This window comes from Protobothrops mucrosquamatus, unplaced genomic scaffold, assembly GCF_001527695.2.
Source record: "Protobothrops mucrosquamatus isolate PMUCROS unplaced genomic scaffold, P.Mucros_1.0 scaffold2524, whole genome shotgun sequence".
Taxonomy (NCBI): domain Eukaryota; kingdom Metazoa; phylum Chordata; class Lepidosauria; order Squamata; family Viperidae; genus Protobothrops; species Protobothrops mucrosquamatus.
In genome coordinates, this window is record NW_015388586.1 from 34,486 (window position 1) to 49,306 (window position 14,821).

At 42.1% G+C, this 14,821-nt stretch overlaps 1 protein-coding gene across 1 annotated transcript in view; it reads right to left on the reverse strand.

The window, feature by feature from the left end:
- LOC107295836 (glycogen [starch] synthase, muscle-like) overlaps nucleotides 1-14,821 on the reverse strand; it is a 57,061-nt gene that overhangs the window by 20,254 nt on the left and 21,986 nt on the right. The window contains exons 3-8 of the mRNA XM_015825168.1: nucleotides 10,678-10,869; nucleotides 10,401-10,586; nucleotides 8,181-8,325; nucleotides 7,331-7,448; nucleotides 5,151-5,271; nucleotides 3,930-4,036 (exon numbers count right to left, since the gene is read on the reverse strand). Of these exons, the coding sequence (XP_015680654.1) occupies nucleotides 3,930-4,036; nucleotides 5,151-5,271; nucleotides 7,331-7,448; nucleotides 8,181-8,325; nucleotides 10,401-10,586; nucleotides 10,678-10,869 (869 nt within the window). The remainder of the gene's footprint in view (nucleotides 1-3,929; nucleotides 4,037-5,150; nucleotides 5,272-7,330; nucleotides 7,449-8,180; nucleotides 8,326-10,400; nucleotides 10,587-10,677; nucleotides 10,870-14,821) is intronic.

The following is a 14,821-nucleotide window of genomic DNA, read 5'->3' on the forward strand; positions in this document are numbered from 1 at the left end:
CATCCCCCTGAGGATTTTGGTACAACAAATAGAATGGAGTAATACCCCAGTCCCGCCTGATTCAGGGGAACCTCCTCTATGGCCTTGATGGAGAGTAAGTGTTGGATGGCTTCTTCCATGAGTCCTCTTTTTATTGTGTTTCTCATGGCTGGACAAGCTACGAAATGATCTATTGGCATGGATTTGAACTCCAAGGACAGACCCTCTCTTATGGTGCGCAAAACCCAGGAGTCTGTGGTTGTACGTTCCCATTGGCGGATAAAGAGTAAGTCTTCCGCCAATGGGGGGAGTCCCCTCTGAGTCACTTGGCGCGACGGAAGGGGCGACCCCCTCTACCACGAAAGGAATGCTTATACTGGGGCTGGTACTGGGTTCTGTCTCTATAGCTTGTCCTGTCAAAGGAACGCTCAGTTCTAGGGTCTAGGGGTCGGTAAGGTTGACCAGGCTCTGTTGAGGCCCCAGTCCGAAAGGACTGCCGGCGACTATAAGGGAGGAAACGTCTGTTAGTTCTCCTGGCCAAATGAGAAATAACCTTTTGTTTTTGTTTGTTTTCGATAAGATATGGCGTTAGAGCCTCCCCAAATAATCTGCCACCCGTGAAGGGAGCAATGGCCGCATGCCACTTGTGCTTGCTCTCGGCCCTCCAGTTTTTGAGCCATAGAAGCCTCCTAGCAACCACGCTGGAGGCCATTGCTCGGGCTGAGTGCCTGGCCGAGTGTAGAGAGACATCCGCCATATACTCGGATGTGGCTATTAGCTTGGTTAAGTCTTGATGGATCCTGACCTCTTCTAAGGGAATTCTATCCTGCAACTGTCTAAGCCAGGTAATGGAAATCCTGGCAAAGAAGGAAGTGGCTGTTGCTACCTTTGCTGCCCATGCAGATGCGAAGTGGACTTTGCGTAAGGCCATTTCAGATTTTTTATCTTCCACCTTAAGGGCGTCCGAAACATCTGCCGGGAGACTGGCTGCCGAAAAAAGTGGGGCCAGCGACTCATCCACCTTAGGCACCTCCAACAAGTCTGACAGGTTTTTTGCCATGTCCACTATCTTGCGCTCAGAGGCTGCCTTGGTAGGCTGAGCTGCAGGTGAGTCCCATTGCCCCTGAATGTTCCATAGGAATAAAAGGGGGCATGGAATTTGGAGGTGCTTGTCCACAGGTACCGCGAACAGGGGATTAGTGTCCTGATCAGAGGAAGGTTGCTGGGTTGTATCTGGATGGGAGGAAAGCTTACCCGCTGCACAGGCCCTGCGCAGCAAGGAAGGAAAGAGCGAAGCATTAAAAAGCTCGACCATGGGCTGAGATTCATGGGTAGGTTCCTCACAATCAGACCAACCATCCTTACCTACCTCATAATCCGAAAAGTTGGAAGAGTCGGATTCAGGAGACTGGGAAGGGGAAATCATACCTGACCGATCCAGTGCAGGACGTGCAGAGGTGGCGGATACAGAAGGAGGCACCGTAATGGGAGACGCCTGATGGTGACCCGATGATGCCATGGCTTGGAACACAGCCTGGGAGATCAACACCTGGAGCTGGTCAGAGAAGGACTGCTCTAGCGGAGGCCGTAACCCCGCAGCGGTCGGCGTGATGTCAGCCGTGGGTGCTGTTGATAGGCCAGGCAGATCAAGGTCCTCTCCAAACAGAGGTGGTCCTCCCTGACCAAAGGTCTGAGCCAAGACCTGCTGATGCACGTTCTCAGGTGACCAAGCTCTCGATGTGGACGGAAGATGCGCCCCTGTGTCTGGTGGTGTGGAAGTTGACATCGTTTTACCTTTTTCAATGGACAAGCGTTGGGCCCGGGAGAATTGCTTCTCCAAGGCTCTGTGTGTTCGGTCGGCCTGCCTATCGCTTGCCTTGCCAGCCTTCCTGCCGTACTTTGACTTGGCCTTGGCCTTGCCTCTAGGCGCCTCGGATGCCGGCTCAACTTGGACAGAGGTGTCGTCTATGTCCAAGGTCTGTGGCTCAGTGGTTTCTGCCATATCAATCGAGATGCACCCCAGAGGCAACTCTGGAACTGACTCGTTCTGCAAGGGACGTCAGGAGGCCCCCCTGAAGAGGGACTGACTTCACGTGGATTAGCGTGAACCGGCCCACTGGCTAACCTGAGTTCACGCTAGGCGCTGAGGCGCACGTCACCCAGCGGTGTAGTGGACCAGCGTCCAAGTTGGTGACAACTCACACATGTCCCACAATAGTGGCAATGGTCAGGATTTTGAGGCAACCACTAGATGCAGAGTGGCAGATATAGGCAATATGGCGAGCAGGGCCTGAAGGACCGTCGCTTCAGTAAGGATTCCACACACTTGGTGATATTGGATGTCTTCGTCCGAAATGGTATAGGGTTTCCTGCCTGAGCAGGGGGTTGGACTAGATGACCTTCAAGGTCCCTTCCAACTTTACTATTATTATTATTATTATAATAAAGGGAATATAATTAATGCAAGAGCATATACAGAAATATATGTAACTACACCAGTTAACTGTGCAAAAACAGGATGTAACTGCAGAAAATTATGTAAATGAGCTAGTTAAACAACGACCTAATCTGGGTGATAATGGGCGTTTCCCTGAGGAAAATGCCTCAAAAAGGTGGACGCAGCTCCAGTGAGAATAGGAGAGGAGGGGGGGAAGGGAGGGGGGATATAACGAGGCTTTGAAACGGTCAGAAGGTGCCCAAAGCAATAAGGCAAAAACTTCGAGGCTTTTTGGATCCGTTTAGCAAGTTGTGCCTAACAGCCGTTAGGCATGAAAAATGGCTCACTGCTGTGAAATAAAGCTCCGATCCTCCCAACAGCCGTCAGGAGAAAGGCAGTAATCTCCCCGTGGCCCACTCCTAACAACAGCCTCAGCAATGGGACGGAGAAAAAAGTTGACGAAATTGAGCTCCGTGTATTCAAAATGGCGGCCGCTATAGAAATCTGCAACCAGGCCTGGTCACAGAAGCCACGTGGCCTCAAAATGGCGGCCACCAGTTCTAAAGTACGCTGGCTTGCCGGGGAAGAGAGAAACTCAATCCCTCCCTGACTATAACGAAAGGAAAAATTCCCCCCCACTCCAGATCAGTAAGGATTTGGGAAAACTCAGCAGACTGCTGAATTCAGGGGAAAGGAACCACCCCCCCTGTTCTGGAAGGGAATATTACACTAGCCCTGAATGTGAAGGGAAAAAAGGGAATTCAGATCTCCCAGAGAAGGGAATAATCACTACTAATTCTCCCAACTACAAGAAGAATAATCCACCAATGGAATAGTAATATCTAGTTTGACCTGCTATCCAAACACACTGAGAGCCAAGTTATCACGTCGTCATGGGCGAAAGACTAAGATGAAACTGGGAAGTCCCAGACAAAGAGGGGGCGTGACAACTTGACAACTTAGTCTGATTGGGCAGGAGGACTGAAATAACCCATTGGTGGATTCTTCAGTCATCTTGCTGGAGAATAACGGTAGTTAAGTAAATCATGCAATTGTTAAGTGAATTCGGCTTCCCCTATTGACTTTGCTTGTCAGAAGCCCGCTAGGAAGGTGGTAAATGGCCATCACATGAGCCCAGGATGCCACAACCATTGTAAATATGTGCCAGTTGCCATGTGCCTAAATTCTGTTCACGTGTTTGTGGGGAATGCTATGATGGTTGCAAGTGCAAGGACCGGTTGTAACTTGCATTTTTCTGTGCCATTGTAACTTTGCACGTTCACTAAATGAATGTTATATCTGGTTAGAGAACAAACTTTAAGATATTTGAATGATTTTCCTTATATCAGCACATCCTTTCCAAATGTACTTTGAACTTGTATGGGCAATTTGGTTTTCCTGATCAGGAAGGTTGAAGTAATGTATTTTTATTTCATTCACTATAAAGCCTAATGCCTAAGGAAGCCTGTTACAAGGACAGATTTAAGAGATCCAGAACCTGACACAAACCTACCAGAGCTGTTTGCGGATGGCTTGGCCTTTTAGTGTCTCCACGTTGAAATTATTTGTCCTAGCTGGCATGATAAAAAATGCTACTACTGTAATCTGGCTTCCATTCACCTATAGAGAGAGAAGCCACAAAAAATGGGTATGAAAGATCACTACAGTACTTTTAAGTATGGTAAAAACTGCTCCCTGAAGCAATGGATAAGCTGACCCATGTTAAAAGAGTTTAATTAATTGAATTCATAATTTGTTTTTAGAATTCATCTTTCCCCCCTTCTAATATGTGGCTGGTTCCTCACGAGTCATTTGCATTAGTCTTACAGCATGAGGACTCCTGAGGTGCTTATTAAAAAGCAGAAACTCACATGTTCCAGGCAGATAAATGAACAATAGCCTAGAAATCTGACTATGCTTGGCAAGGATGAGGAAAACTGGATGAATAGATGGATAAATCAGGAATGTTCCTGGGATGTTCTTGTAGGAGCTACATGGATCTCCAAGAATCATGAAACTATCATCTAATCCCAGGAAAAGATTTGTGACAGTAAGGCTGGTGTGAACATCTACAGCTAATATGGATCTGAAATGCAATACGTTCTCTCTTCCTTTCTATTTTCCCTAGGATTGGGTTGAAGAGAGAACTCCTTATGGCTAAAACATCTCAGCTGGACAGATTAGGAGATGATGGCCAAACTGGGAGTCCTCTATTGTAAGTATCTTTTCATGGAGTATTCTTGGGATATGGTTCAATTACCACTCCTGCCAGCTTAAAATAGTTCCAATATATTCTTCCTGCTTTCGTCCAAATGTATACTGTGTAGTCATTCTACCCACTGTCTTTCCTCTCTACAACAATGTAAGCGTGAAGATAAATCCAAAAATTATCTCCAGATTCCTTGGGCTACAGCTCCTTAACTCGAGACACATGGTTGTTCCGTTGCTGTAGGCCATGGGTCCCCAACCCCCGGTCCGTGGACCAGCACCGGGCCACGGCATGCCAGAAACCAAGCCGCACAAACAAGCAAAGCCCCATCCATAGGATGCAGGCAGCATGTGAAACCATGCCCCCTCTGGTCCATGGAAAAACCTCTTCACGTAACCGGTCTCTGGTGACCAAAACGTTGGGGGCCACTGCTGTGGGCCATACCCTCTCAACACAGCCACATCTAATTGCCTGCCCACCATCTTTCACATCTCGTTCCATTACAGCCCCCATTTTACTAATCACCCTCAGCAGGTAGTTGAGCCTGGCTAGGGCTTCCAAGAAAACATCAGCTCCTTTGTTGGAGTATTCATAGCGTCCAGCGATGAAGAAGAAAATAGTTTTGTCCAGGTTGAAGTCCAGGTGCCTAGGAAAACAACACGTAGTGATGGTGAAGATGACTCTAAGTCTGAGCTTGAAAAACCAGAAATCTTATGTAATTTAAAAGCCAAGACAAGTAAATTGGCTAAATAAATAAAAAGACGCACTAATAGATTAGAAATATCAATGGTGTTTATATCAACAACCACAACATTGCAAAAATAGTTGAGGGAATCCATGGGGTGGGGTGGGGGGGGTGGAACATCATCAAGAAGCAAGTGCCACTGTGTTCAACAGAAATTATTTTTATGCCCTAGAGAGAAGAAATCAAAATATGTTTGGTGTAGTATTTAAGTGAAAGAATGAAATTTGCACTTTCCAAATCTGTATAAACCAGAATACAATCATCCTTCAATGTTTATACTTTTCTGGTAATATCACACGCTCTTCCCAATAAACTGCTGGGAAAAACTTTTTTTATGGATGGGATCAATGTGCATACTTAAATAGTTGTGAGTCTTCCCTAGCAACATGCAGCAAAATGTTTTAAAATGAAGTGTGTGTGTATTTCAAAATAGCTCACACACACACACATATGCAGAATGTGCAGCTGGCAGAAATCCTTTTTTTAAAAAATCTTAATAGTTCCCTGGATTCCAGTCACAATGGTATTATTTATTAAGCATTAGACATGCAAACTATGAATGCAAAGTGGAAAAACAAAACAAAAAAGAGATAGAGCTCCACGTGTAGGAGTTTTTCAGTGCAATAAAAACAGAAAAGAGAGTGGACAAGAAAATAAGAAGCAAGAACAGGAAAAATGTCAGAGCCGTGACAGATGAGGGAAGCCAAATAGAAGCATATACAGGTAGTCCTCGGCTTACAACAGCTTGTTCAGTGACAGTTCAAAATTATAGTGGCACTGAAAGTGACTTATGACCATTTTTAAAAGTGGCTCATGACCGTTGCAGAATCCCCATGGTCACGTCATCAAAATTCGGGCGCTTGGCAATTGGTTCATATTTATGACGGTTGCAGAGTCCCAGTGTCACCTTTTGCGACCTTCTGACAAGCGTAGTCAATGGGGAAGCCAGATTCACTTAACCACCGTGTTACTAACTTAACAAGTGCAGCAATTCACTTAACAGATGTGGCAAGAAAAGTTGTAAAATGGGGCAAGACTCACTTAGCAACTGTCTCACTTAGCAAGAGAAATTTTGGTCTCAATTGTGGTCATAAATCGAGGACTACCAGTATTTCCAGTGCAGTCTGATTTTCATTAATGTACAGATGCCTGTACCTGAATAAGAAAGCAGTAGTTCTTCATTTAGTCATTTATAAACGTATTCTTTATGAATAACAAATGATTTTTCTCTCATATGAGTGTCCAGGATTTTTTTTTCTATACCTCATTCTTTGATTTTGCTAGCCTTGAGCAAAAACAACTGCTCATTTTCCCTACTCGTCTTTGAAAGTTATTAACATTATTTATTGTCTATTATTTCATTAATTTATATCCTGCCTTTCCTGTGAGAGCTTCTCTCTCGTCCAATTTTCCCTTTTTGTATGCTGTCAAAGTGGCATCTCTTGCTCTCCATACAGAAAGGAAACTTATTTCACCTAAAAAGTGGAGACCAAAACTGAGTCACTTTCAGGTGCGAAGAATCAGGACATGTTAAATTCCAGTTAAAATTTATTGCTCAAGCCTATACACAAGAATCTAGTCAACTAACAGTCAGCACTAAATTGGCACTAGATAAGAGTCAACAGAATTCAAGGGGGGGCTGGACGTGAATCATTTGTGGCAACATAACGACTCCAGACGAATTCCTCTCTTGACTCCACCCCCAGTCTCTGCCTCTTCTTCTACACTCACATGCACTCTTTTAAAAGGAAGAACACTAAGCCTTCACTTTACACTTGAAGGTGTGTTATGACAACAACATTGCGGAAGATGAATGGAGCACAAATAGTCATTTGTTTTTAATTCATGAATATCTTACATCACTTGTCACTACTAGCTTCAGTTTGTTCCCTAGAAACTCAGCTTCTTAGGGCAAGCTGTTATAATTGATATGATATTAGTGAAACTAATGATAACTCACCCATAAAAATGGCCTCGGACAAATTCCTGGATACGAGCTTTGCTCTGGGCATGGAGGTTTTGGAATTCATGCATAGCAGAGAACTTCTTGACATTCAAACCATTGGGAGTCACAATATCTGGATATGGAATGCATATGGAGATGGGTTTTGTAAAAAGTGGGGAGTTTTAGCACTTTAAGTTTCTGAATTTACTCAAGCTGCAATGATATATGTGCAGAAAAGCACATGTGTGAGTCACAGCAGGTGTTTCCCCAAATGTATTCAACTTCCTCAGACATCCTTGAAAATATAATTGCTGAATGCATTTGAGAGCGACTGATTCAACGTATAGGAATGGATGGGGTAAAACAGACCCCAAGGAGAAGGAAGGGGAGTGGTCTTGTGACATCACAAGGAGCCAGCCAATCAGAACTACTAGTCTTAGCTGCAAATAAGAATAGAAATTCTCCTCCTCCTACATCCCTTTCTTTATTCTGAAAAAGGATAAGCAGGCTGGTCCTTAAAAAAAATCATTGGATACAATCAAAAATTCACAGTACATATTAAGATTAAAAATATTTTTATGAATTTTTAAAATGAATTGTAAAATGGTTATTTTATATCAGGAATTCTTTCTATCTAAGAAAGAGATTAAGCATCAAGCTTCAATGTACGATTTATACCAGCAGTCTAATTAGTATTGTTTAAAGACTAGAAAATTTCATTAAAAACCACAAGACCTGAAATTCTGCATTCTACGCAAAGCAACTGATTTCCTTGTAATATTATTCTGTACATAAATCAAAGAAAGCTTAAACTGGATAGGATCTTGTCACGCAGAACAATCCTTTAGCTTTTAAGGCAACTCACCAGGTTTCCGTTTTAACAGATGTTCAGCTTCTACTGCTGTGATTTGAGAAACTGTAGTAAAAACATGTGTGCAGTGGACAGCAGCTCTCTCCATACAATAACGATGGTAAATTTGCCGGTCTCCAGCTTCCTTATCCACATTAAACTGGGGGCAAGATAAAGTATATTAAACATCCTGAAACGCACAGAATTGCATGGAGTAAAAAAGCAGGAAAGAATACAGGTAGTCCTCGACTTATGACCACAATTGAGCCCAACATTTCTGTTGCTAAGTGAGACATTTGTTAAGTGAGTTTTGTCCCATCTTACAACATTTACTGCCACAGTTGTTTAGTGAATCACTGCAGTTGATAGGTTTGTAACCCGGTTGTTAAGTGAATCTGGCTTCCCCATTGACTTTGATTTTCAGAAGGTTGCAAAAGCGGATTGCGTGACCCTGGGACACTGCAGCCGTCATAAATATGAACCAGTTGCCCAGCATCCGTATTTTGATCACATAATCACCATGGGGATGCTGCAATGGTCGTTAAGTGTGAAAAATGGTCCTAAGTCACTTTTTTCAGTGACACTGTAACTTTGAACGGTCCCTAAATGAACTGTTTTAAGTCAAGAGCTACCTGTAGTATCTTGAAGGTTGAACAAAGGAGAATGCAATTCAATAATCTAATTTCCAAGATTCTAAGAACTTAATAATTCTACAATTTTTCTTTGTGAAATTCTTCTGTAATCCTCTCACAAGTGCTAACAAATGGGTGCCTAGACTGAGAGTTAGAGAAACTGAGGATAGCTTTTTTAGCGTTTTCTCTTGTTAATCCAGTTCCAACTACAGAGAGCCCTCGACTTATGACCATAATTGAGCCCAAACTTTCTGTTGTTAAGTGAGACATTTGTTAAGTGGGTTTTGCCCCATTTTACAACCTTTCTTGCCTCAGTTGTTAAGTGATTCACTGCAGCTGATAAGTTAGTAACACGGTTAAGTGAATCTGGCTTCCCCACTGGCTTTGCTTGTCAGAAGGTCACAAGAGGTGATCACATGTCCCAGGGACACTGCAACGGTCATAAATATGAACCAGTTGCCAAGCATCTGAGTTTTGATCACATAATCATGGAGATGCTGCAAAGGTCGTAACTGTGAAAAATGGTCATAGTATGGTTACCCATACTAGGTAACATTATCAGTGCTACAGGAAGTTGGGTTTGCTCTCTGTTTCTATACAAGTGAGTTGCTATGACAGTATTGGTGGGAGTGGTCTTGGTGATTCCTTGATTAGGCTGTTGTTTACTGTTTGATTGCTTGTCTGAGTTGGTAGTTTTTTGAGCAGAGTATTGCTTACTGCTTGATGGTTGATCTAGTATTAATCTTGATGTTAATTTCTGCTTATCTGAGTATTGATGGCAGGCAAAGAGGTGTTTGGGTCATTTTGCTTCCTTTTTAGCTTTTTGATTGTCTTTTTTGAATGGCATGTACAGTAGTGGCCAAAATTGTGGAAACCTTTCGGGAAAAGTGTACAGTAGAAATGCCACATTTGGTTAAGTTTCCACCAATTTTTCTTCTAATTTCTTTATAACTGTAGCCTTGTTCACTTAATAATACTATTTTACATCGCTTTCTGGGCAACCAGTGAACTCTTTGCACCATTACTTTAATTTTATTACGTTTCACAAGCTCACTAAATGAAAGAAAAAAAAAAACCAAACAACTTGATAGCGATCACATAACACACTGACAAATGTCCTCCTCTCAGCTTCAATACATGACATCAATAACTGAGTCCTACTGTGATGTGATTGGCTCATTGCCAAAACAAGATGACACCTGATTGGCTCTCTAAACTCTCATGCTCATTGGATACAATCAGATGAAGGAAAGCTACCTGATATCAACCTAAGCAAGTTGTGCTTCCTTTTTCTGGTTATTTGGCTATAACTTTTCATAGAATACAGTACAGATAATTGAACAAACTATGTTGCATTACATTCTTGATTAAATTATCTTTCCATTGATATATAATTTTATGGTACTACTCCCAAAAAAGTGGTGTTATTAGCCATCAAACCTCAAAAATACACTTTTCCCAAAAGGTTTCCACAATTTTGGCCACTACTGTAGATGTTGTTTATATCTCTGTGCCTGCTGATGGCTGATTTGTCTGAGTGCCACACTTCCAGGAATTCTCCACCCACCAATCGATTTTCAATCCTAATGGTTAAAAGACTCACAGTCTGCAGATTGTTGTAGAAGTCTACACTTCCTGCGCACAGGTAGCGGCCAAGCAGGGTAGCATGGGTGGTGAAGATGGTAGCTATTGGAAGTTTCCGGATCCGACAGAGGAAGAGGCCAACACCAGACAACCACTCATGGAAATGACCAATGATGAATGGCTTTTCTTCACACTGTGCAGCAAACTGTACAAAAAAAACAGAAGAAGAGAGTGAAGAGAAAGTTATTGGGAGAGAGGAAAGGAAGAGGTTTTCTGATAGAAACATGTTGCCTTACCTCCCCTAGGAACCAGGCTGTGAGGAAGCCAAAGAGGATGGCGTCATTGGCCTCTCGGTCATACCAGGGAATCCCAATGGAGCAGCTTTCCCACAATTCAGTCTTCCAGCGATCCAAGCTCCAAGCGGTTGCCCCAATATCAATGAGGATCACATATGGACCCCCCTCAATCAGCCAGCGGCCAAAGTAAACCTAGATAGACAGCAGATTAATGAATAGGAGAGGTATAAATTGACATTTTTGTATCTAATCCAGAGATATTCTGTAAAGCACAATCAACAAAGCATCAATAATAAAAGTCAGTGCTCAATTAAGCAAGTTTTATCATCAACTTAATAATATCCACACTCATGAGGTTATGTTCTAGAATGATAAACAAGCATTTTGTCTCTCAGATTCTTGAAGGAACATACACTTTACAATTTCAGGAAAAAAAGGAATGCTGAATCAGTACACTGCATATAGCAAAAAAAGATAACCATCAGAGTGAAGAATACAAAAGAAGGGGATCTTATATAAGGAAGTTCCATATATACTTCTACTTTAAATCATCTGAATTTTCAGCTCTGCCTATTTACATGTTCAAACTTTGTCTTTTGTTTTATGTGCTAGAAATATATCTTTTTCTGCAGAAGCTGAAATACTTCAAGGACCCAACTTTATACCCATTAGATTTATCAATAGAATTACGAAAAAGTAAGCTTCTTAAAACTATTTGTGTATACATTTAATGTGGAATCTGTACATGCAAGGAGGCTTAGATCATGACTTCTGCAGTTCAGATTTTGCAGACTTCCAAATCTGAGGAGAATATCTGGGTAACTTATTTTTAACTCTCAAATTCTCCAAATGCTTTACTTTCCAGTGGACCTTGTAAATCGTGACTCCATTTTAATCCAGTACTCTTTTTCTCCTTCATCTCTCAGACCTGCTTTAATTCATGAGATCATCACCCCTTCTCCACTCATTTCACATACCAAAGTGTGCAGAGATATGTGCACCATGTGTGTTTGTACATCTCTAATTTTAGTCTCTGGTTCATGTTACCTCATCTCCATTTTATAAAAGGTCGCTTTCCCTGGGGTTGTTTTTTGCTGGGCAACCCAAAATAACCTCTTGCTCTCAAATGAGGTTAGGAAATAGAAAAATCAAGTAAAAAAAAAGGGAGTATTAAATGTATGCTATATGTACCTTCCATACTGGAAATAGTCAATATCTATATTCAATAGTTCCAGCATACATTTAAATTTGTTTTTACACCAGTTTTTTCCTGCTTGCTTGTAACTGTTTTAGTCGGTTTCATCAGGGAACTGATCATAATATATTTGATATCGTATCCAATTTGGAACCAGTACTTACATGATACAAAGATAAGCCAAAATTTCTGGCGAATTGAATGAACAATATACAGATCTGTGCCAGATTTATAATCCTAGTTTTGGGAGCTGTAAACCAGCATTCTTGGTTTTGTCACAGTGGCTGGGGTCTGTCATTGTTTTCCACAATTTACCAATTAATGGGGACTTGTATATACATACGTGAAGTCCCACAAACCAAATGCATTAGAACATACCAATACATTTTTCCTGTCTTCTTCTGGGAAGGGAATGTGAGCAAATGTGACTATTTGCATTTGTACAATAACTCAAGAGTGAGAAGACAACTCGGAATTATCTTAACATTTTAAAATATTTGCTTACAGATATGCAGCAGCACAAAACCCCCACAATACAAATCTTTTGCTTAGCTATGTTCTAATGACTTTAAAGCTGGCATGAGACTCCCTGGGTCCTTTAGCAGTTGTGGGATCACAACTCTCCTCATTCTTATCTTTGTGGTGATTCTCGCTGGCATGGATGGAAACTGGAGTTCAACAACTTTAGAAGAGTACAGATTCCCCCTTCTTCTACACCTGCACCTTGAAAGAAGATGCCTTCCCAGGCAAATATTCCCCATATTTATGGGTTGCATGACGATGATGCAGTTTTGAAGCCTGTAGCATAATGGCAGGACCCTCGTTTTCTTTGCACACAGAAAGTCCCAGCTTCAATCCTTGTCAGCTCTGATTAAAATAGGGCTGGTGGCCTTTTGCCCATTCCCAAAATTCATTCTATAGCTAACAGATCAAGCTGCCAAAATCTGGCAGCAAAGCAAACGTTTCTCAAGTGAAATAAATGAAATAAAGGTTACCATAGATGTGTGAGATTTCCATTAAGCTCAACTTACTTATTTTTGCTTTAAATCTACCTGAAATTTCCTAAAAACATTTTGCAGCCTTTCAGGAGCCAGGGATTTGGGGAGGGGGGAGGATTTCCATATTCATGACATATCCTCATAGATTTGGAAATTGAGAAGAGAAGTAAAAACAAATGCCTGGCATTAGAATTGTGAGAAAGGAAGAAGTTTAAAAATAAAACGGTCACAATTGATTAACAATAGAAGGATTAGCCAAGCCCTGCACTGTAGACACTAGATTTCAGGAGGCTTAACTAGAAGACACACTTAACAAGACAAAAGGATGGCAGAGAGAAGTTCTGAACAATGTAACTGAGGGGGAGGGATGATGTATTCTGGCTAGGCTGATCGGACAGATTGTGCCCCCCCCCCCGGAGGTCCTCTCAAATGGGACCTAAGGGGAGGGGATGGGGGTGTCGCGATAGGAGTGTATATAATGTTATGAGTTTGAATATTTTTGTGTGGTCTCTGGGTTTAGAACTTCCTGTTGAAGTCTCTCACCAGGATCCACCGCGCTTTGCAAACCGCTTTTCTATTTTCTGCAGAATAAATTCTTTTTCTTACCAATCCAATTTTGTTGGTATTTTAATCACATTTCCAACAATTGGCGCCCAACATGGGGCCTTGGGCATCTGTTCCTGCATTTTCGGGAGGCGAGGTCAACTGAGGAAGGCATGCCCCATTGATTTCAATGGTCCAAAGTTGCAGTCGCAGGTCGAGGAAGCAGAACAGAGCCAGGCCAGGCCCACGGACCAAATAGTGATTGGTAAGAACTGAGGAGGGGGGACCAGAGAATTACCAGGACAAGGACTGGGCAACTTCGTGCACGAACCTAGGTGAGTAAAACTTGGGGTAAACCAAGGAATAAAACCTAGGCGGTCAGGGGTGGTTGGGTAGCATAGTTTGAGTCTGAGATCTATGAGAGGTGTGTGTAAGATGCCCCGAGGGTCCACAGGACTGGCAAGACATACACAAGCTGTGCATGTCCCGAGGGTTTGGACTGGCAAGGCGGAGTGAGGGAACTCCTGAGTAAAAGGAGAAAGAGGCTTGGTGAAGCGAACCGTGGTCTCATTAGATTGGTAAGGAAAACAAAATTGTGTGGTAAACCAACCATGGGTAATTCGGGAGGGTCCCAGGAGAAGGAATGTGTGAAAAAGTTAGGGAAAAGGGAAAGGCTGTGTGAAAATGGAATGGAATGGGTGAATGGAAGAATTGGATTTGAGTAACCAGCTGGTTAGGTCCTGTAAGCAAAGCAAAACAAAGTTAGGAAAATGGAATTGGCTAAATAAAGGTACTTAAAAGAAAAATAAGTAGTGATTCTCTTTTTATCTCTATCTTTCTGTGCAATCACGTGGTATGTTTAAAGATTCTTGCCTTCTCTAATTCGAGTTAGCTGAGATTTGTGGTGGGAATGACCAGGATGTGTAGAACTGAAAGTTCTGTTTTCTTTTCTGTTCTCTTTTTGTTGTCTTGGTATGTATATGTGCGTCAAAGTTTTTGTGTGTGAGGTAAATGTGACTGTTAATAGTTTCTAATCCCAAGAGAAATACTTTCACTCAGTTTGTCTGGCCAACAAAAAGAGTGAAGAAAGATGTGTTTGTTTGTTTTTCTTCCCCCCCCCTCTCTCTCTCTACTCTTAAGAACAGCCCAAAGTTAGCAGGAATAATAAAGTTAGAAAGAACCTTGGAGGTCATCTAATCCAACCCCCTGCTTTCTCTGGCTGTGTTGCTTTAAGGGTGAGAGAGAGAGAGACATAAAGGAAAAGGGGGGGGGTTTGATCTTTTTAACTTTTTTTTTTTTTGTTTAGAATTCTGGTTTGAGGAAGGAGGGGTGGATGAGAATGTTTTAACCTACTTAGTGGAAATTTGTTTCCATCTGAATGGAATCTGATTAAATTAGAATTTGACTA